Genomic DNA, 21837 nt, shown 5'->3' with positions numbered 1-21837 from the left:
GGGGAACTATGAGCCAGCTGAACACAGAATGGAATGGCAGTTTTTCATTCTACACATATAAATGTTCTAAATGGAAACTCTGGCAGAAAGGCAGCTGTAGCTTGTCATAACGTAATTCTAACCCATTTAGATTTAATGTTATGATTTTTTTTTTGCTATAGCTGGACTGAAAGTGCCTACAGTATTTAGAAACAACTGTTCTGTCCACACAAAACTCCACTGAGATACTATTATGAGTGTTGATCATGAAAAGCTAAAGTTTCACCTTTGATTTGATGAAACAGGCATTTTAGTATATCCTGTCAACCTTGGCTCACCTTGTTTAGTATGATGATGGCCTCTTGGTTCACTCCTGTGATGTTGAACGTGTCACCCGTCTCCCCCTCCAAGATTGTATACTCCAATTTGGCGTTTTCGCCAAGGTCAGCGTCGCTTGCTGAGATACGTCCTATTTCAGCACCTGGGATGGCTAGCTCGGAGACAGAGAAGGACCACATACCTAAGGTAGAAAATGTGAAAAATACAATTAGGGAATCTCTGTCTGTACAATCTCATTATTGGAAAAAAAAAAAACCTTCTTGCATAAACGTCTCATTTTTCTTTAAAAGCGTTTCAAAATTATGCTTCTCATCTGCTGTGCAGAAATATTTACACCAATGAAATTCTATTTAGTTAACACAGCATTTGATTTTACATACTTGAGGATTGGAGAGATAAAAAGAAAACGAGTCTTGTGTTTGCACACTCCAAAGTGATGTTTTAATAAAAATTTCATTTATGCCAACTAAATTTACTGTATATATAAAAAACAAAACAAGCAATGACAACTTTATTTGCTTACAAATCTAAATGGAGCTGAAACAAGTGTTGTACATATAAAAATTGAACATGAATTTATGACCCACAGTTCAAATTCATTGGTGAGGGGAGGAACATGGATGGACCTTAAAGTTAATATCAATATAACACCAAGGCAGAGCACATTATGAGTATTTTCCACTTCTTGTGCTGTGTTTATTAAAGGGAGGGAGATACTGTTCCTTTCTCTGATAATTCACCCTGATAAAAGTTGGTATTATTAGATTCTGTGCCAGGCTCACATCAAATGCATGTTTTGAACAGGTGTGCAAACAAATGCATCTGGCATCGACAGCACGGTGTCAACTAGGCGTTGTGGCAATGACAGAACTGAAAAAAAACAAAAACAAAAAAAAAACACTGCGGTTGTGTTCAGAATGAAAGCAATATGCTCAAAATCATCAGATAAGCATTTATGTCCATACAAGTAAATGTGATATCTATTTAAAAAAAAAAATCTTTATTCTGAAATCTGAAATAGCCTCTTTCCTTTCTTTCTTTCTTTCTTTCTTTCTTTCTTTCTTTCTTTCTTTCTTTCTTTCTTTCTTTCTTTCTTTCTTTCTTTCTTTCTTTCTTTCTTTCTTTCTTTCTTTCTTTCTTTCTTTCTTTCTTTCTTTCTTTCTTTTTTTTTTTTTTAATGTCACCCCTCAATTTTTTTATTGGATTAAAGCCTGGGATTGGGTTTGCCACTCCATAAAGTTACTCTTTTTAGTATGGAACCAAGATGCAATTCGCTTTTGGTGTGGCCATTTGCTTTTTGGCATGACCATAATACAAAAAAAATAGTCAGGAAAAATCATGCAAGCTTTCAAAAAAATAGGCCGGGCGGAGGACCAACATGTGCCGACATCCCTGTTGCACACACAAGACACACAGGATCATTCAAACAGAATTGTTGTCTATTACTGCTCAAGATGAGGAAGTCCAATAGATCTTTAAATGTGGGAGAGAACGCCCGTCTCACAAACATACTGAGCTGACAGAATAAAAGACAGCCGCCACTTCAACAAGACCATAATCTGGGCCAACAAACAGTCTGACAAACTGTGTAAATCGGACTCCCCAGTGAGATAGATGTTTTACTTTGAAGATCAGGATTTCAGTTAAGATATCAAAACCAGCATGAATTATTTTTTGTTGCTCTTGATCGTTGTTATATATATTTTTCCAACTGTTGAAGCTGAAAGGCAAGGTTTGGAATTGTGAATGATGTTCAGAAAATGTGTATCGGCAATTGAATTAGATTTGAAATGAAAAGCCAGTAAAGAAACTGTGCAAATATTATTACATTTATTTTAAAGGGGGGACTGTTTAACCCAAATGGCTTGAAATATCTTTACACTTTTCAAAGTGTCAACAATTTTCAATTTCAATATTTCAGCAATATTTTTTATATTTAATATTTTGCTTTCACAATCCACATAAAATAATGTGCCAGGCCCGATCTGACCCCTGAGCCTTGAGTTTGTAATGTCCACTATTTCTCTTGAGAAAATTCTTTCAGTCTTGTTTTGATACTCTCGTCAATCATGTTACATAATTTGTGACTAATGCATTCTCAAAATGGCAGCTTCAGGCAATAATGAGCAGCTGCTTTGGAGGTCAGGTAACCTGCTTACTTTGTAATCTGCCAGGTGACATTGTCTAATGCATCTCAATCACCAGCACATTTCAATACTTAGGTGGAAAAGCACAGCTCATCACTCGGTAACATTTAACCTGGTTGTTAAAAGCCATGCAAAGTATGGCGGGGATATTCACAAACATGTCATGCTTTTATTAATTCCCATTTAATATTTAACCAAGAATATGACCAGAAAATCTATCCATCGCACAGTAGTAAATTGGGGGGGTATCCGGAATTTGCCTCAAGATGTTTATGATCCATGCTGTTATCAAGTTTCCTGTGAGTAAATATTGGGCTAACAGGCAAACTCCACCAAAAGCATAACATAAGCAGAACTCAATTTCAGGAAGATGCAGTGTTGACATTCTTCTCTGTGCCAAACACAGAGGATTTTTTTTTTCTTCCCCCTTCTGCATATTGGAGCAAGCAGTCAACATAACAAAGCGGAAGCTCATCTGTCAAATGAACAATTTAATGGTGTATCGGATTGATTGAAGCAGAAAAAGGAAATGTTGCCTCATATGTGAAATGGAAACGAACACAATGTAATCCAGTTTAATTTATCGCAGCACAAATTAATCGATTTGGGAATTATATGATTTGATTATTTTAATTACTGGTTGGTTGTTTGAAGAAAATCTCAGTAAATAAATAAATAAATGAATGAATGTTGGTATTTTTTGGGGGGGGGGGTGCTTGATACTAACAAAATTGGGGATTTTAACCAAAGGAAAGAAACAATATCATGATTTATACATTACATATTTTTTGTATACGGACATATTTATAGTGGCTTAGGATGAATAATATTTTTCAACAAAATGTAATCACTGAATACTGGCCCCCATGTACGTGTTTGATAATGAAATGTCTTGATCAGGTTTATGCTGCACTTGTCAGAACATTTTATTTATTTGACAAGATAACGTGAAATAACTGCGACAAAAACGTAGAACAACGTAATAATCCCCTTCAAGTATATCAGCTGCATCGAAATGAACTATGTCAAGTTGCTGAGTGGCAGGTAAAATGAACTTTTGATCACTTTTGATTGATTAATGATATCTGCAGATATATTTGCTTTTTGTTTCAACTTTTAATTAGATTTATTTGACAAGGTCAGAATAGTTGAGTTATTTCTGCTTGACTGATGTAATTACTTTGTTTCTTTTGCACCGGCATAGTGAAATAAATGACTGTGTCTAAACATGTCGAATCCTTGAAAATACACCGATGGCATCAATATTCCTTCTCAACAGATGCAGCTGATTTTCTATGATAGTGTACAGATGTCCTTGGATGCGATTATAAAGCCAGATTTAATTTGGTTTCAATCGTTTTGTTCCATGTGAAAAAGTAGCGAACGCCACATAATCATTATTATAATAAATGTTTTCGTACACAGCGTACTCGACAAAAAGGACAGTCAGTGACAATGAATCAGAGCTAAAAGCTATTTTATGTGGTGTGATTACCACCCTCGCCATCTGGGATTGACACGGCAACACGCGGCTAAAAAGCAGGCAACTCAAACAAGCCTTTTGCTAATGAGATAGCAAATTAGGAAACTTATTTACATGACAGAGACGATGCTTGCTATTGATGTGTGCAATTGTGGAAACCCAGAGTGTGAAGAGCCTCTTGTCACTAACGGAGAACTGCAAAAGCTGATGATGTAAAAAAAATAAAAAAATAAAAAGCTCGATAGTAGTAATTATCAGCTTTCTTCCCAAGGAGAAAAGCCATTTGAAAAAGAAAAAAAAAAAAAAAGCCACACATTGTTTCCACCTGTGACGGACTGGAGGGGAAAGAGTCAGGCTACGAGAGGATAAACAGTAAGAAGCTGATTGGCAGTGAAGGAGCTCAATCCCATTTGGCACACGGAACATCAGTACGAGCCTCAGATCAAAATCACAAAGAAGATAAAAATTGAGAGTGACTGGGTTGTGTCCTCTACCGCTGTTGCGCAGATAAAGCAGCAAAGAGGAAACGTCACTGACATACAAATGCAATGCCTCAAGTTATACTCCCCATTGAGCTCACCCAGAAGTATGCCGAGAAGCTAAGTTTTGAATGTCATCCTTCACTCTGTATTTGGACACAACATCAGAAACAGGACACTCCTCTCTGGATGATGAGACATAAATACACATGAAATAGTTGGAAAATTCCCGGGATAAAATACTTTCATGTCAAGTAGAAGAGGGGATCTTAAAGGAGAAGTGTAATCAGATGGAAGAGAAGATTGTGGCTACGGGGAGTGTCTGATCAGTTGGGTTTTGGGTAGGTAACAAAATGAGAGATGACAACTCGATTCTCTGCCCAGACATGATTTCATTTCTGGAGCGTGTGGATAAGACTTTGACTTCTATCGCAATGCTATTAGGTACAATAATGAAGAAGAGTCACTTTTCTTTCTCACTTTCCAAGCAAAGCAATATAAAACATGTCCTGTTGCTATTTATCTTACCTTGTGTTGCAAAGCATCCGGATGTCATTACTGAGCTCTTTTCTGCCGTCACTTGCAGTAGGATGAAACGGAAAATGGGACTGTGTGTATCTTTTAGTCTGAGAATGTTTGCATTTTCATATTACAGTGTTTATACCGACTTAATTAAGCACCCATATTAAATTAAATCTGACAATCCCAATCCCTAAACAGAGATTCCTTCGAATCTTGAACAATGGGAGTCGGGCGGTGACATCAAAACAAGATACAGTACCAGAACAAGAGCAATTATGTTCTGAGCAATCCTTCATAAAGTTTCAGAAACCTGAAAGCAGTTCATGGTTTGGGAAATATAATTAGGATGTTTCAGGTGGATCCAACTTGTCAGAAACCCTGGAGAGGGCTATAAAATTCAGAAAATGTTATATATCTCTTCTGATCTGCCATAGAGTCTCTCCTGAGGATTAGGAATACTGTACGCTGCTTGGATAACTCAAATAACTCTTTCCTCTCTAACTCTGTGAAGAAATACAATACTTCGGGTCGTACCAATGAACTATAGTGTATTCTCCCGCGTATTTAGGTCCAAAAAAATTGTGCACTGTTCAGGCTGCACAGATCCTTTCATTAACTGTCGAATCCGTGTCAAATCATAATCTCCTAAAGATGGAAGTAGTTTTTCTTTTTTGCACTCGAGGCTAGGAAGTCTCGCACCCCCGTGATGGTGGAACATACATTGCGCATTTGGAATCATTTCAGATGCCAGTGACAGACGATTACTGTTGTCGTCGACTCAGCTGACTCATGATAACGCATATAGTACGTGGCACATATACTGTTTGCCCACTGAAGCATTTCTGTATGCTGGTAGTGTGTTGGAGTTAGCACTGATTGCAAACAACTTGGTGTCTTGGAGTTATAAATATTGAATCATCTGTTATCATTGGATTGGTTGTAATCTGAAGGTCAAGCTTGTTTGCTGGGAAGTCTGATCAACAATCACGTGCTTTTCTGATTCATTGGGATCCAAATATGCACTCGGTATCCTGAATAAATGATATTTTGGGGGATTTGGAAAACAAATTCACCAAGAGAAATTTTCTATTGACGTTTTATTTCTGTTTTTATTATTTTTTTTATGTTTACTTTTTGTTTATTTATTATTTATTTATTGTTTTTATTTATTAATTAATTGATTTCATTTACTGTAGAATCGGCCTGGGATTATGCATGTTGGGCACATGGAAACTGGATTATTTTATTTTTTTTTTGCAAATTAGAAGTGTTTAGTAAGTATAAAGTGGAAGTAGAAAGTTGAAACATTTATAGTGGTTAACTTATTTTCAGTCGTGAATGACTGTAGAGAATACAAAAACATTCGCAGTCCACTTCTGGTGACAGTTTGACTTTTTTTTAATTTTCATTCCTTCCAATGTGAAAAACCTTGCTCTGAAATCCTCATAAAATGGAGGTCAACCAAGGGTCCAGAAACAAATTGCGCTCAAGATTAGAGTTTACTATACGAGTCATACACGGGCTCTGTTGATATTGATTGTGCTGGAATGTCAACAACCGACTGACTGTGGGTGACAAAATGATGTAAAATCACTTAATGTCGGAATCACTTTTTCTTTGTCGCATTGCCATCCTTCACCAATGTTGATGAATGGATGGCTGGATGAACGGTTGGATGGATGGCTAAAAGGCTTTTAAAAATCTTGTCTGGCTCAGAAGGGCCTTGATGCTAAATGACAAAGTGGTAGAATGGCGGACTGAATGAGTGACTGATGTGACCAAGAAGGAGAAAGAACCATCTGTGACAGGTTTAAACCAGTTAGACTCTCAGCCTCCACCTGAGAGAAGTAAGTAGAGACGTACGCAAGAGAGAGATTTGGCGAGAGTCGAAAGGGAGAAAATACAACACCGGCCTGTGACTCAGACCGAGAAAATGACAGAAATGAGGAGAGAGCTAAAATTATGCTACCATCTCTTAAAGGAAAATCATTAGATTAATGGATCTCAGAAAGACATACTGTATAGAGAAAATGAAAGGATTTGCCGTTATTGGCAAGCTCCATTTTAATTAGTTTTTATTTGCTCAATATCTTAATTTAGCCCTGAAGATGGAAACGTAATTAAAGAATTATAATTATCAGAAATGAGTGTTTAATAACTAAATGTTTTGATTATCGACATCATTATCATTAGCGAGTAATCAAGCAACAGCGCTTAAAGAAATTTGTCAACCTTTCTGAAGATCACAACAGTCAATTTTCCCTCATTGTGCTGTACTTTGCAGAACAAGCGATGGAGAGGTCGAGTTCAATTAACACAATTTTACCTGACGGCAGTTGATTTGAACAGATTAGGATGGATGGATTCGTCTTGAGACATAACAGTACACATAAAACGGCAGTGTTGCTGTCTCAAGGCAACAAAAATCAAATTAGTCTATCAGAGGATTAAATTAAAATTTCAAACAGTAAAAATATTCTTAATGCTTTGTGAATGTAGACGATGTCATTTTTGCACAAATTAAAACAGCTGCTGTTTTGATAGTCAGATTATGAATAACATAGGAAAACATAAGCAAATGTTGTTTTTTTGCATTTCTATATGTTTACCATGTTAAATTCGTTTGCAAAACTATTTTCCAAACTATCTAGCCTCTGTTGTGTGTTTTATCTAAAATTGCATTCTCTGAGCCTGCTGGGAGGTGAAATCTCTAATTGCGAGTGCAGGGGTTTAGAACATGTTATACCACGCGGGAGACTTGGCACGATTTTGAGGGGGAAAAAAAAAAGTGCAGGTGCAGAGACAGTGTTCAGAGAGATGAATATTTACATGCATACATGATTGTCTCCTCACACTCGGCATCCTGGTGTTGAATTCATGATTAGTTTGGAACACTAGTAGCAATTTATTTACTACTCTGAGTGAGGTCATATTTAGGATAGACCTTCCATCCTTCAGCTTGAAATTTTCATTGTACATTGTAGTTATTCCTTCTTGGTCACAGTAAACAGTCCCCACGGGTTCCAGACTGCTATCACATCCTTAAAGTTCTCTTTGCAGAAATGCATTGAATAATCATATGTTTACACGGTTGAGGTGGATTCATGATTCATGAGAAAGGAGCAAAAGAATATTTATCATTGCATGCTTTTAAATGTTTAAAGGGATGAGGCTGCAAAATGGAGATGGGTCGTTTTGCACCTCTGGAGAGGAGCAGTTTACCCACTGCTGTTTGTCTGACTGAGACCTTGTAATGGATGGAGCCACTTAGCATTTCCCAAGGAAGGAGATGTTTGGATGGGTGTGGGAGAAGGGTCAGGAATGAAGGGAAAAAGTGGTTAAAGATGCCCTCTGTGAGTATGTTGGCATAGAGCATAGATGTGAATCTCAAGGTCTGCCTCATCATTTTATGTGGCCCGCGAAGATAGATTTTGCATCGACTTTGTGTCATTACTATAATTACCAATTGTCTTCCCTTTAAAAAAAAATAGAGACATTGCCAGCATGTTTTATTACCAATTGTCTTTTTAAAATATTTGAACAAAAATTACTGGAAATGTTATTTGAATTTTGACATATTTCTTTTTTGTTTTAAATTAATTCATTTGATCTATTTTGCTTGGTCCAAAATGAACTACATTATATATTACATTATGTAGTCTACATATTATAGCGTTTAAATAAAATGGTCTCAATATTTTCTTGTTTGAAACCAAAAACTAAATGATAGTTTGAATAATCGTCATTTTAATTATTAACCAAAAATAATCGTGATTAATGCAACCAGCCCTACCTCAAAGGTCGCATGGGTTAGGGGTCAAATGCTTGACTCACCCACACTGCACTACCACATGAGGCAATTGTACAATTTCATCCAATTCTACTGAAAGAAAAATACAGAAAACTAAAGGCAGGTTAATTGAAAGCAAATACACATGAAGAAAAGTCACCCAAACACACAATGACGGCAAGGAGCTCGCAGTGGACCACAATCCCCTGTTGGGATGTGCCGTTCTCAGTCCGACGAGTCCATTCATCAAGCTCGATGGAGAGGAGAGAGTGAAAGTCAGAGAAGGAAGAAAAGAAGTAAACAAGTTGAGGATGAAAGGTAACTTTGCAACATGAGGAGCCAAAGATGTGAGCGTTCAAGGACTGCTGAACAAGTGGACTTGTGTATGTGTTTAACAGGCAGGAAGTCAGGATGGAGAGATCCCATTAACATGGAAATCACTTCCTCTTCTGCGAGTCTCCGTGGCTCACTGATGGCTCGGCAAAAAAAGAAAATGGCTTTAACTCCTATTATTCTGCGTGAGAGGGCACGCTCCCTTGCCAGGTCAGACGAAGTAAGACCGAAAATACAAAACGGTTAAGAGACTCTTTGAACGTCTACTGTGTTCTTTGAGAGCAAAGGCCAAGTCTATTGCTGTAAAATATATGTGATGTATTCACTTAATTTCTACTATGTGAGTTAATAATTTCTACTCTGAGAAAATTGGCTCCATTTGTTGGGTTTAATGAAGGTTTTCCAGGTTTTCCTCAGCGCTGGTAAGTTAAGAAGCATATGATCTGGAAAAAGTATGGAGAATTTAAGACCCTCTTGGACTACCTCAATTGTAGGTCTATTGGAAACAATTTGTTGCATGCGGCGATTACTGCACGATGAATTTTCCCCTCAAAGGCTGTATTGGATTGAGAAAGAAAATCCTATTGAAGAGAAACGCCGTGTTTGGATTGCACACAGCAGTTGTCCATTTAATGGAGCTCTAACGATGCCGCATGCGGATGCGAGGAGGAAGCACAGGGAGAGAAAGGGGGGGGGGGGGGATAATGAACAAAAAGCTACAACCCATGAGAACAACTGACCTGCTACTTAACGCCCATGCACTTATAGGACACAGACAATGCAGCAGCACTCCCACCCAGCCATAGAGGATGGATCCAAGCAGACGTTTGTAATGCGCCACCATTGACTCCAGGGCAAAGGCTTTGCAATGGAAGGCCCAACTGTGCGTTATGATATAAGGGAGCAATTTCTGTCTAGAAAAGCTTTTCTTGCCTGAACAATGTCTACCCCCAAGAGTAGGAGGCTTATATAAATGCTCGTGCACTATTTGAGAGACTGTTTAACACTGTGTGAGTGTTGTCACGTGGATTCGCCAAGGATTCATTTGCATATTCAGAGTGCACTTCTACACACTGTAGCATTTTCAAGACATCATTTATTGTCTTTAGTATGAATAAAAACAAATCCCCATCATTTTGCTTGACACTCAGATAGGCATTTCCAAAATATCTATTGTTGTGGGTGTACTACATGCTAAAAATGCAATTAAATACAATCAAAATATTTTTGGTTGCAGCTTTTTGTTTTTTTATCTCAATGGAGCAGTTGTAGATGTCGCTAATATTTGTGGCCAGTGAGTAGCTGCCAGAAATATAACTAATTAAATGAACTATTAATGATTTTTTTTATTATTAATGATTTATTTTATTTACAGTAATTAATAATGTAATAATTCCGTAGTTATTCTAAACTTTATTGTACGGGTTCAGTCAATGTTGCAAACAGTTGCAAAAACACTCACAAAACTGTTCCTATGATTGCAAACAATTTTTCTTGTAACCATCAAGAGTTGAGCATAATCACAATTTCTTTGCGACAAGAAAGAAACGCTTAAGATCAATTAAAATTTTTGCCGAACGTCTTCGCAACCCTTTGCAACCTTGAACGCCTCCTCATGAAAAAAACATTTGCTATCTGCGCAGTAAGCACTCACCTTCCAAAAGTAAAGTAAGCCTCCTGTTGAGGCCCCCTTAATGATCATGAACAAATGTGCACCAGGGACGAGACCAGAACTCTTACTTTATACCCGTGTCTACATGGAATCTAGAAACGTGTATGCATCAATACGCACATCTGCACCAACTTGTAAAAAGCAATGAAAACCTGCTCCGTTCAATTTCCCAGCATCAACTCAACTCTGTGTGAAATTGACGTGTGTTTCAGTACGCCTGATTATCACTGTCAAGCCATTAGTTTTCCCCCTTTTTCTTTCTTTCCATTAGCCTTTCCATCCTTCCATCACGTTGTCTCTTTCCTCCCTCCTTCACGCTTTGTTGCACTTGCCCTCAAGACTTACTTTCATGCATTTTAACGAGTGCCAGCTTTCCGGCCCTTATCGTGCCATTGCAAACAATGGCAAACGTCAGCACGTGGCTGACGGTCGGTCATGGGACGAGGAAAAGAAGAAAGAGAGTGGCGAGCCACAAGCCTGCCTCTTAAACTCAACAAGCCCATTACGTGTCATCTATTAGTTTTGCCATTTAACTAGAATTCATTACGGCACAGCAATATTCCTTCCTTAAACTAAGACGGTATTTAGCTTAATGACAAAAAGTCGGTTTCATTAATATTAATACACAATGTTGCATCGCAAGCGACAAATGAAAACGTGACAAAATGAGTGACACTCAGTCCAGCAGGGTGAAAATCTCACTCTATACACATTTACTTTTAATTGTACAATCACTTTTTATGTTAACTGCCAGGTGAAACGATTTAATATAGTTCACGTAAGAGTAGAGAATCAAAAAGCTTGACAAGTGGGATTTCTCTACACCGACACTGTCTTGCCACACTGACTAAAAGGGTTGTGTGCTGCCGAGGATGTTTAAAGCGGGAACAGATGGGGAGTGCATATGATACGCCACACAAGGGTACTGAGTGTGCACTCACTGCGGGAGTCTGTGAGCATTGGTGTGTGTGTGTTTATGCACGTGTGTGTGTGGTGTGGTGTGATTGCGGAACACAATTTAGACCAAAGACCAGTTAATTGGGGACATAAGTCGTGACCGCAGCAGCTGTGACAACTATACATGTGGGGTCTAACTAATTTGCAGTGAATAAAATACTGGTCAGGATCGGGGTCGAGTAAAAGTCAAGGTGTGGTGACACAATAGATTTATGCATTGATATGTTTGGTTTGTGGGTCAAGGGTACGTGACTCTATGTCAATGACTGATATCCTTTGCGTTATTGGATAAAGATAGTAACACAATGATGTCCACCGAGGAGGAATGATGTTCCAGGTAAGCCGACCATGTTCTGGAGGCATGCATTCGATTCATTGAAGTTGGTAAATTGCCCAGAACTGCAGTTTAGATGATATGCTGCAGTATCAAAAAAAAAAAGTAAAAAAAAAATAAAAATACAAATAAAATTGAATAAATAAACAAAGAAACACATTTAAAATAAATAAATAAATAAATAAATAAATAAATAAATAGATTCCAAATTGTACCTCTTCAAGGCTTTTAACATTTGATCATGCGAGAGGAGTCCCGCCAAATAATCCGGAGATCATAATACTGACATTATGCTGCTAATACTCTCCCCTCACTCTTACAGTAATTCCATTTTTGCTAAAGGACATATGAATCATGATCATGCTTAGCCCCCTGATTCCCACTCCTTTGGTGCAATTCCCCCTTTTTTTCCACACTTTGTCTAACCACTGTCTCTGGGTTTACCCCTGAGGTTTATTTATCACCCACTTTCTCATTGTTTTCCTCTATTGTCTTCTTTGACAATTTAACACACGTTTTGTGAGTCTATCAATTTTATACATCTAGACATCAGAATTGACAAAACAAGTGCACCTTCTGCAGTATATTAATTTAGCAATGCCTAAACAAAACCTGCCTACTTTTCTCCTATCCAATGAATTAATTACTGGGTGTTGATCAAACTACTCACGATGCTTTCTGCACCATGCTCGACTTCTCCGCACACAAAATGACACTGATCTTATCAGAGCTACCTATGTAGTCAACTGCCAGACCATTTATCTTCACCTCCATCACACCCCTGGGAGGGTGACATTCCTTCAATATATTTATGTGGCAGTGTTGGCAAGCCAAGGCTGTCTGAAAACCTCATCAAAATTCAAAATGGCACCCATGTCTCTTGTAGAAGAACCTAAGTTTGCAGGGGCGCAAGTTACGAGGGACCATCTGGGAATTTCTGTGTGTCGTTATGAAGCGTAAACAAGAGTTCTTTTAACTCTCACCAGGAAATCAATTTAAATTTTACCCTTTGACAGGCCAAATCGCAAGGATTGGTGCAGAGGAGACATCAGATGTTGACATTTCACCAAGCACACACATTCAAAGAGTGACATTTTACTTCCCTGTGGTTCTGAATCATCATTTTAGTTTTAATTAAGGGGTTCGACTTAAAGTCAAGATCTTCCTAAGATGAAGTGAACTATTCAAATTGAACTATTCTCTTCAAGCACGTTGAAGATTGGAAATGAAGATACAGAGATCCTACTATCTCACTATCACTGCTTGTGTTTTTTAAAATATGCAGCACATTCATTTCAAAGCAAGTTGTCTCCGTCTACATGATTTGAATCTGGGATTTTCACACACAATTGCAATGGTTAACATGAGAATCGTGTGAAAGGTATCAACTATGGGAAATACTTAAATATACATTCGCTAAAAATAGCCAAACTCCTTTGCCAATTATAACTTTGAATATTACCTCTAAATCGGTTTTGCTTAATTTGCGTTTACATCGGTTAATATTTGGACTGACACCTGTCTCAAGTCATTTTGATGTTATGTAGTATTTTTTTCTTGTACTTCAATCTTGCTTTGTTAGTGCTATTTCATCAAAGTGTGTACACTACAAGCAAAACTGTCTTTAATTGGGTAAATCCTGACGCTTGAGCTTCAGTAGACAATGGAGCGCCAGATTTTCTCAAAAGGGAAATTAGGATTTTGTTTTCAGCAAGAACTAGGTCATATTTGTTTTTACATTTTTTAGATGTGAAAAATCTGCTTGCCCCCATTGTTTTTCTTTCATTGCACTGATGTCTTGCCTAAAGTTCACTTTGGTAATTGCTCCAAGAAAATAAGGTTTGATGACAAAACATAAACAGAGGAACTAAACAATATTTGATATCGGTGTTACTTAGTTACTTTGCACTCCAACTGGTTATTTCATATAACCCACTTTTAGAGTTGCTACATAATAAAACAAGGCCATCTATATTGAATTAGGTGAGCCTTTATTCTTGGATACAATGCTAAGAGTATCTTTCAATTCATCCTATAGGGAATTGAGCAACACACTAGATGCTGCCATAAATTATTCAGACATTGTAAACATGGGAAAATATGTCTGAATAAATGACTTGGTTATTAGATTCCAGCTTTGCCCGTCAACAGTGGCCTCGCTACAAAGCAAGACGACACCGTGAACGTCCCATCATTCTAATTTCCCTCCGGGTTGCTAGAAGCCACACAAGATCTCATCAATGCCGCGGCTTTGTAACAAGACCGTGATAGTCTGAAATGTGATTTGAGACCCAACACGCTTGCTTACATTCTGACAATTATCCAGCCGTGTTGTCCGCAACACCGCTTTGCCATAATTAAGAAACTAATCAGGCAGTGAGCTGATGTGGAATACAAACTCCCCTTTTGCTAAATTCTTACATCCATCTTGTTAACACAGTTTGGATGTCAGTTGAACGTTACGGCTTATGAAATGTTATTGGGAAATATGGCCAACGATTAAAAATACAGTAGGTAAAGAATAACACGAATCCAGTGATATTTTTGGGATAGTGGCGTCAAATAATCTTTGAATAATTTTGAATAACACACTGGAAAACCTTCCTTTGGTCGGCTGAATATTTGTCAGACAGAACCTGTTCAAAAGAAGCTTTTAGCTTTTAAAAGCTCATTTGATATGGATGAAGCGGAAATTAAACTTTTATTTCTTTCCGAGTCATTGGAAATCAACATGGAATGAAACTCAGGGCTGATGCATCAAAAATATTTGGCTGTCCAAACACATTTGCAACATGTATGGCATTTAATAATGAGACCCAAAGGAAGCTTCTGAAAATATCCCACCGTTTCCATTTAACTGAAAACAATCTACGCTAGCCTACTTTTCTTCTGCTGTAACTCTACCTCCTCTAGGGTATAAGAAATCCCTTGATAATTTCCAAAAGTGTTCACATAACAAACCCATTTAGTTCCTGAAATCAAGCTTGTTGCCCACAAAGCAGGACGCGCTTTTTCATTTTGTTATAGCTATCATAAAACAGCTGATAGCTAATTTGTATGCCCCAATGTAATCCTCTCCTTCTTGTAAATGTCACAAGGAATCAGCGATACTGACTTTGGGAGACACGAGGGCGAGATCTGACACTGTCTGCTTTTTATTTTTATTTATTTTATTTTTTTTAAGCCTCTGTGTGTAATTGACCGGAATGGGGATGACTGGCTTTGATGGTGTGTGAACACAGAAAAAAACAAACAGAAGCATTCAACTATGGAGGCAGCCCAAAACAAATTTGAAAAAACAAAAAGCACACAGAAAAAGAATCTGAATAAATTGCAAGATGCAAAAATATACAATTAGTCATCATGGTATGTCATGGAAGTCTGAGAATTTTTGAGGTCTCATCCACCACAGTGATCAGAGTAAGCCCGGATTTCCTCCAAGAAACTTTTGCATTCCAAAAGCCCATCTTTGAAGGCGGTTCAATTTGACAAGCACTAGGCCCACCGCAGGACATCATTAGTCCAATGTTGGCACTAAAGCCAGGAGTCGGCTGCACTGGAGACAAGCTGCCGAGTTGTCATACTTTGCCAAGCCTCCTCTTGACTCAACATGCACTACATGATGCTGTGGTTGTCCATATCATTTTAAATATTCAACATATTAGTTGTCTCCCTGTTAGTCATGCGATGCTCATTTTAATAATTTAATTACCGGTAATTTGCATCACAATTTTTTTTCCTCAACAATTTCCGTGAAGAAAGTGACCAAGATGCAAGTAATGTGGGGTATTTAGGGAAATATTTTAGCTTTTACATCATACTACAATATTCTATATTGTGTGTATTTATTTATGTATTTATTTATTTTATTTTATTTTTTTTCTCAAGGGATGTCGAGAATGTCAACTGTAGGCTCCTTGAGACATCTGTGATTAAGATGTAAATTTGACTTGACATTTTATTCAGAGGGACAACCGAGTTTTTTGTAGATAACACTGATTGGCAGTTTATTTCTGCTTAGTCATTATTTTCTGAGGTTAATTTTTTTCCCGATGCATTCATAATGGCCATCAGTTACACATGGATTTTCAATATTTGTGGGTCAGCCAATTCCCTATCCCCTATAAATAGTTCCACTGTATTCATCATATGCCTTTATAAAGACAGAACTGTCATTATAAATATTTAACTGCAGATCACTTGAAAATGTTGATGCACAAAATCAAAGGAGCCTCATGATGCAATTAAAATAAACGCAACTGACAACATTAAGCTTCCTATATTTGACTTCTTTGCATTTAGTTGAAATTCAAAAAAAATGGTTGCCAGTGGACTGATGAAGTTCAATATCTAAATTATTGCAAATGTACTCATTAAATAAATGTATTGTTTGCTTTCATGTGCCCCAAATTATGGCTATAGTACTATTAGGGTCTTGAGCTCAGAAATATTTTGGATTGAAACATAAAAAAAATGACGTAAAAAATGTAGTTGTAAATCTGTGCCAGCGAGAAACTTTAAAGAGAATTCACTAACCAGAATATCAGCCTCCGTCTGGGTATTAACAGAAGCTTAACAGTCTATTCCAACTAGGTCAATCACAATTAACAATCCAAATGTTCAAAAGATTGGAATCGTTTTCCACTCAAACTTTAATAATTCTGCTTCAAAATAATGAGTAGTACACACATCATCATATTTCCATCATGCATTGTGAAAAACTTCAAAAACTGTTTAACAGTCAGCATACAGATAAGACTTATTAGGGAGCTTGATCAATTAGTCTAAAAAGTGGTGCTGGTAATAGCTAATTCATTATTTCATTGAAGAGTAGAATCCCTGACTGAATGTTTGATGAGGCTGAGCGCTGCCCTGCAGAAGACTTCTCTGCCTAAGTACAAAAGCTTCATGAAACTTTCTGGCCGCCAGTGAAAACAAGCAAATTGTTTGTGCCATCACTGAGAGGGCGTTTTTGTAAACTCCTGCGCATTATATGTCATGAAAATTTAAGTGTAACACAAACATGACATATTCTTTACATCTCATGGTAATTGCTTTAACAAGGTGAATTCTTGTGAGCATCCTTGTCAGTTTGTGGGCGAGGTGTGAGGCAGGCCATAATTCGGGATTTCTTTATAAGATTGCAAATGTGCTGTTATTCATTGGCCTGTGTGGGGTAGCTTGAGTTGCTAAGTTACTCACTCTGGGTGAAGCGCGGAGGGTTGTCGTTGACATCAGAAAGGGTGACCGTGATGGTGGTGGTACCAGATAATCCTCCCAAGTGACCGCCCATGTCCTTGGCTTGGAGAACCACAAGGTACTGGTCTTGAGTTTCCCTGTCCATGTCAGGAACAGCTGTGCGCAGAATACCTGGAGAATATTTCAAAAAGTCAGTCAAGGTTGGAAGTTATATAAATACCGTATTGGCCCGAATATAAGACGAGGTTTTTTTTCATTGAAGTGAAAATGAAAAAGGAGGAGGGGGGTCGTCTTACATTCGGGGTCTACACAAAGGCTTTTTTTCAAACTTGAGACTTGAAGAAGAGGGGGTCGTCTTATAATCGGGGTCGTCTTATATTCGGGCCAATACGGTACATATATATTTTGAGGGGGGTTTGACTTTGGGGTCCAGAATTTGGGGGAATCGCGTTAATCGCATGTTTTTAGGCAGGCGAAGGGGTCTTTTGTTATGTTAGCTTAGGTCAGGCATGTTGTTGGGCATCATTAAAACACCACATTAAAACACCTAAAGTCATTAAAAGTGAGAAGGCCAAGGAATAATTTCAGCTTTTGGGCCAATCTTCTGGGGAAAAAATGTTCTACTTTAATTTACAGGGAAGACCCGTTCGTGTTTTATCCCAAATTTTCCTTTTTTTGCTATTGGGTTAGGTTTATATCTTCAAGTGAAGGCTGCCTTAAATGAACTCTTCCTTAGTTCTGTTGCTTTAAACTGCCAGAGGGCAGCGTGATGTACTGACCCCCCCCCATCCCCCTCCTCTCATCTCAAGCCATTCATAGATGTATAAAACCATGATATTAGCACCGTAGTAATTTCCACATCTTTTTAAGTTTCATTAAAAAAAAAATCAGGAACTTTACTATCTTGGACTGTAATTACAGACATGTTCTCTGACAACCTTTAAAATACTCTTCGAAAATAGAATACTCTGATGTGTTCGGTTGCATTATTATTATGATAGAAATGTATTCATCCCACAGCGGGGAAATTTACTTGTCACAGCAGCACAAACGAGTGCAAGAATACAAGTGCCAAAATTTCAAAAAAGGATAAATAACAGACAATGACAAAGACAAGTGCCGCGAGCAGAGACGAAACACAATTTAACAGGTGCCACGCAAGTTGTAGAGTCTGATTATTATTATAGCAACCAAATGAATGTTTTCTATTATTAAAATATAGAGAATAGACATATATATATATATTCTCTAAATAATACAAAGTAAACAAAATAATTAATAACCATATATATATATATATATATATATATATATATATATATATATATATATATATATATATATATATATATATATGGTTATTAATTATTTTGTTTACTTTGTATTATTTAGTATTGAATTATTATTTAATATGAAAATATTATTATTACGCAATATCATACAAGAAGGATTGATATGAATTGTTTTCCAAAGTAAAAGCAGTTGTTTGCAGTTGGTATTAGTTGATGCCTATATGTTGGGACAAAATCACAACCCATGAAAGACAGGCAGTCAGAGAGCACAGTATATTGTTATGAGTTTCATATGGTAATGGCAGAGCGAGGGATAGATGCATTACACATTATTCACCTCTACGTAAATGACCTCATTGTGTGACTTGTGTGGGCACAAAAATTGCAGGCTTTGCCGTGATCCCGATGACTCTGCAAATTACATTCAGTCATATTCAATCGAGCTTTTCTCAACAAATAAGAATGTCAACATTTTTTAGCATTTTTCTCAAGTGTGGTCGGTTGAGTGTGTATACATTTGCGCAATGATTGAGCCATTGGGAAAGAGGGCGATTGGGGGGGGGGGGAAGGAGACAGAGCAGTGAAAAGAGGCAGGACATGTTTAGAATACTAAACATTGAAGCGTCTCTACTGCACATTGAGAAGCAATTGCTTTTTACTTCCAATCAATTGCTTTTTAATTACAATCAAAAGAAACTGTCGAACTCTTTGGCCCGTATGAAATCAGGAATCAATTGGTAAGCATTGACATTCGTAGCACTTTGCGACCCATATTGGTAAAATAAAGTGTGTCTTACTAACAACCGCAGCCTTGAGTTGTCTTGAATAATACGAGCGTTATTCAATCAATACAGCATCCATCAAACATGACCTATGATCCACTCAAAAATACTTAGGAACAACCATAAAACGGTGATACCAATCAAATTTAAAAACTAAGGTGCCCTCTAGCAATGTAGGACCTCCACTTGTCCTTGAGTGACTTCTATGGAGTGGAAGGATATTGAGAACACACACAGCTGCACAAAAGTCCTTTGAGCGCTTGCTAATCTGTCTGGTGTAACACTTCACAAACCACTGCTGACACATTTCTTTTTGATTTACTTCAATCAGAGGTCACAAATTGAGCACCACTGCAAGCATTTGTTGTTGCACCTAACAGCAAGAATAGATTTCTGCTAACTCATACTGGAAATAACCTGTGGGGGTAACTAGTGTGTTTATGTGTGTGTGTGTGCCTGGGAGCAAAGCGGTCATGTGTAGGAAAGATGGATGACTGACAAGTGTGGCAATATGTCATTTCGTGTGTGTGTGTGTGTGTGTGTGTGTGTGTGTGTGTGTGTGTGTGTGTGTGTGTGTGTGTGTGTGTGTGTGTGTGTGTGTAACAAAGAAAAATGGCAGGAGCTGGGCTATGAGAAAGACAAACGCAGGAAATATTGGCTTTTTTTGTGGTGGTCCATCAACAGCATGTTTGCATGCTCACCTGGATTTGTTTGTTACTTTAGTTGTGTTTACGTAGACACACTTCCACAAGCTGTGTGTTAGTGTGTGCACTTGAGTCATGGCTAAATAAATCCACTTGTTTGCATTTTCAATATGTGTTTGCACTTGAGCATCTTGAGCAAATTTGCTTTTGCATTGCTCAACTGCGTTAGTCTTCATCTTTTGTGCATCTTTTTTTTTTTTTTTGCATAAGTTAGGTTCTGTTCAAGTGCCGCGTTGCAAATGTTGTGTATATTTCAGAGCCGTGTTATATAGCATCTGCTTAATTGCTTGTAGTTGCCATGATGTATTTCTGAGTCAATATTTGGATTCGATTTTTACCTTACTTTTAAATAAAAATGCGCGCCTTTTTTATTTGATTATTTTGATCCGTAGCCCTTTGAGATCTTGCAATGGAGAAAGGCAGTGTAAATAAAATGTTATATTTATTATTATTTTATGTATGAGAAGTCTTCAACCTTCACTTGCTCAATGTCTAAAGTACCTTGAGATAACTACTGTTGTGAATTGCTACTATGTACTGTAAATAAGATTGAATTGACCTAACTCAGAATTTAAAGCATTCATTCATCCCCCCCCCCAAAAAAAACATACAATATTGTCCAATATTACATCCTTGCTACTTGGCTTGCATTCAGATATAGCTTGACCAATCAGATTGAACCCAGTGCATGTAAACTAGAACTGCATCAAATCAAATGGCATCAAATCGGACCAGGCTGAGTATCATTCCACTTTTGCGAGTGTTGTCCGAGGAGATGGAAACTCACACTTGACACACACGGAGAGAAACCCACTCACCTGTCTGTGGATCAACAGAGAAGTACTGCTGGCCCTGCACCAGTGTGTACACTAGTCTGGCACTGTTCCCATAAGTCGGGTCATCAGCATCTGTCGCTGTCACCTGGATTATGGAAGTGCCTGCAGGGAGTAGAGAAGTGGATGGAAGGAGGAGAGGATGAAGCGGAGAAAAACAGAAGGATTTGAGCTTGAGATACAGAGCCAAGTCTAGTCAAAATAAGCAATACCTGGAGCAAAATGGAAAATATACAGCAGCATTTTAGGTGTATTAGATAGCTTTATATGTACCCACATATCGTTTATACACCCTCTCCCACACGCATTTGCTATCTTTTTCCACGCAAATGTGTGACAAACTCTTTATTCAGCTAATCTAAACACCCACACAAACACACTTTCTCACTCTGCTAGCGTGAACATCCCCGCACCCTCCGACTGTCTCACTTCATTTCTCTTCATCTCCGTCTCCAATTTCTTTTTGCTGCCTCGTTCAGTCGGACCGTCTGCCGCTTCCCTCCCCTCTCTTACTCTCCTAAATCTTCTTTCTACGGCTCATGGAGTGTCAATTTGGCAGAAACATTTTTGAATTAGTTTGCGGGGGGAAAAATGGAAATAAACTCCAGAAAGCATTTCAGATGTTTTGAATTCATACAGTGCAGCACACATACAAAAATAAATTTTATTATTATACTTAGGAGCATGAGTGATTTTTTTTTTCGGAATCTTAAGTCAAACAATGTGGGAGATAAAAAAGGGATTTGTTAGCTCAACTGCAACTTTATATCTGATTGAAGGAATGGCGCTATGAACAACAATAAAAGATGTGTGTGCATGTCCAAATTCAGTACTGTTTGATCCTATAACTGATTTAATGAAGTTACATTATCAAATACACAAATCTCAGTCCCAATGAAGTTAAAGTCAACAGTACCTTGATTTGCAAATCCTTTCCAATCGGTATTCAATACACTACAGACACAAGTTAATGTTCAGACGCATAAATTAAG

The 21837-nt window shown here is 37.7% G+C and overlaps 1 protein-coding gene across 1 annotated transcript in view; it reads right to left on the bottom strand.

Moving 5' to 3' along the window:
* cdh24b (cadherin 24, type 2b) overlaps nucleotides 1–21837 on the bottom strand; it is a 109340-nt gene that overhangs the window by 21487 nt on the left and 66016 nt on the right. Inside the window, exons 5-7 of the mRNA XM_085930065.1 lie at nucleotides 20831–20950; nucleotides 17238–17405; nucleotides 318–499 (exon numbers count right to left, since the gene is read on the bottom strand). Of these exons, the coding sequence (XP_085786191.1) occupies nucleotides 318–499; nucleotides 17238–17405; nucleotides 20831–20950 (470 nt within the window). The remainder of the gene's footprint in view (nucleotides 1–317; nucleotides 500–17237; nucleotides 17406–20830; nucleotides 20951–21837) is intronic.

This window comes from Syngnathus leptorhynchus, chromosome 14 (assembly GCF_054491065.1).
Source record: "Syngnathus leptorhynchus isolate UIUO chromosome 14, UIUO_Slep, whole genome shotgun sequence".
Taxonomy (NCBI): domain Eukaryota; kingdom Metazoa; phylum Chordata; class Actinopteri; order Syngnathiformes; family Syngnathidae; genus Syngnathus; species Syngnathus leptorhynchus.
This window is presented reverse-complemented; position numbering and strand designations above follow the sequence as displayed.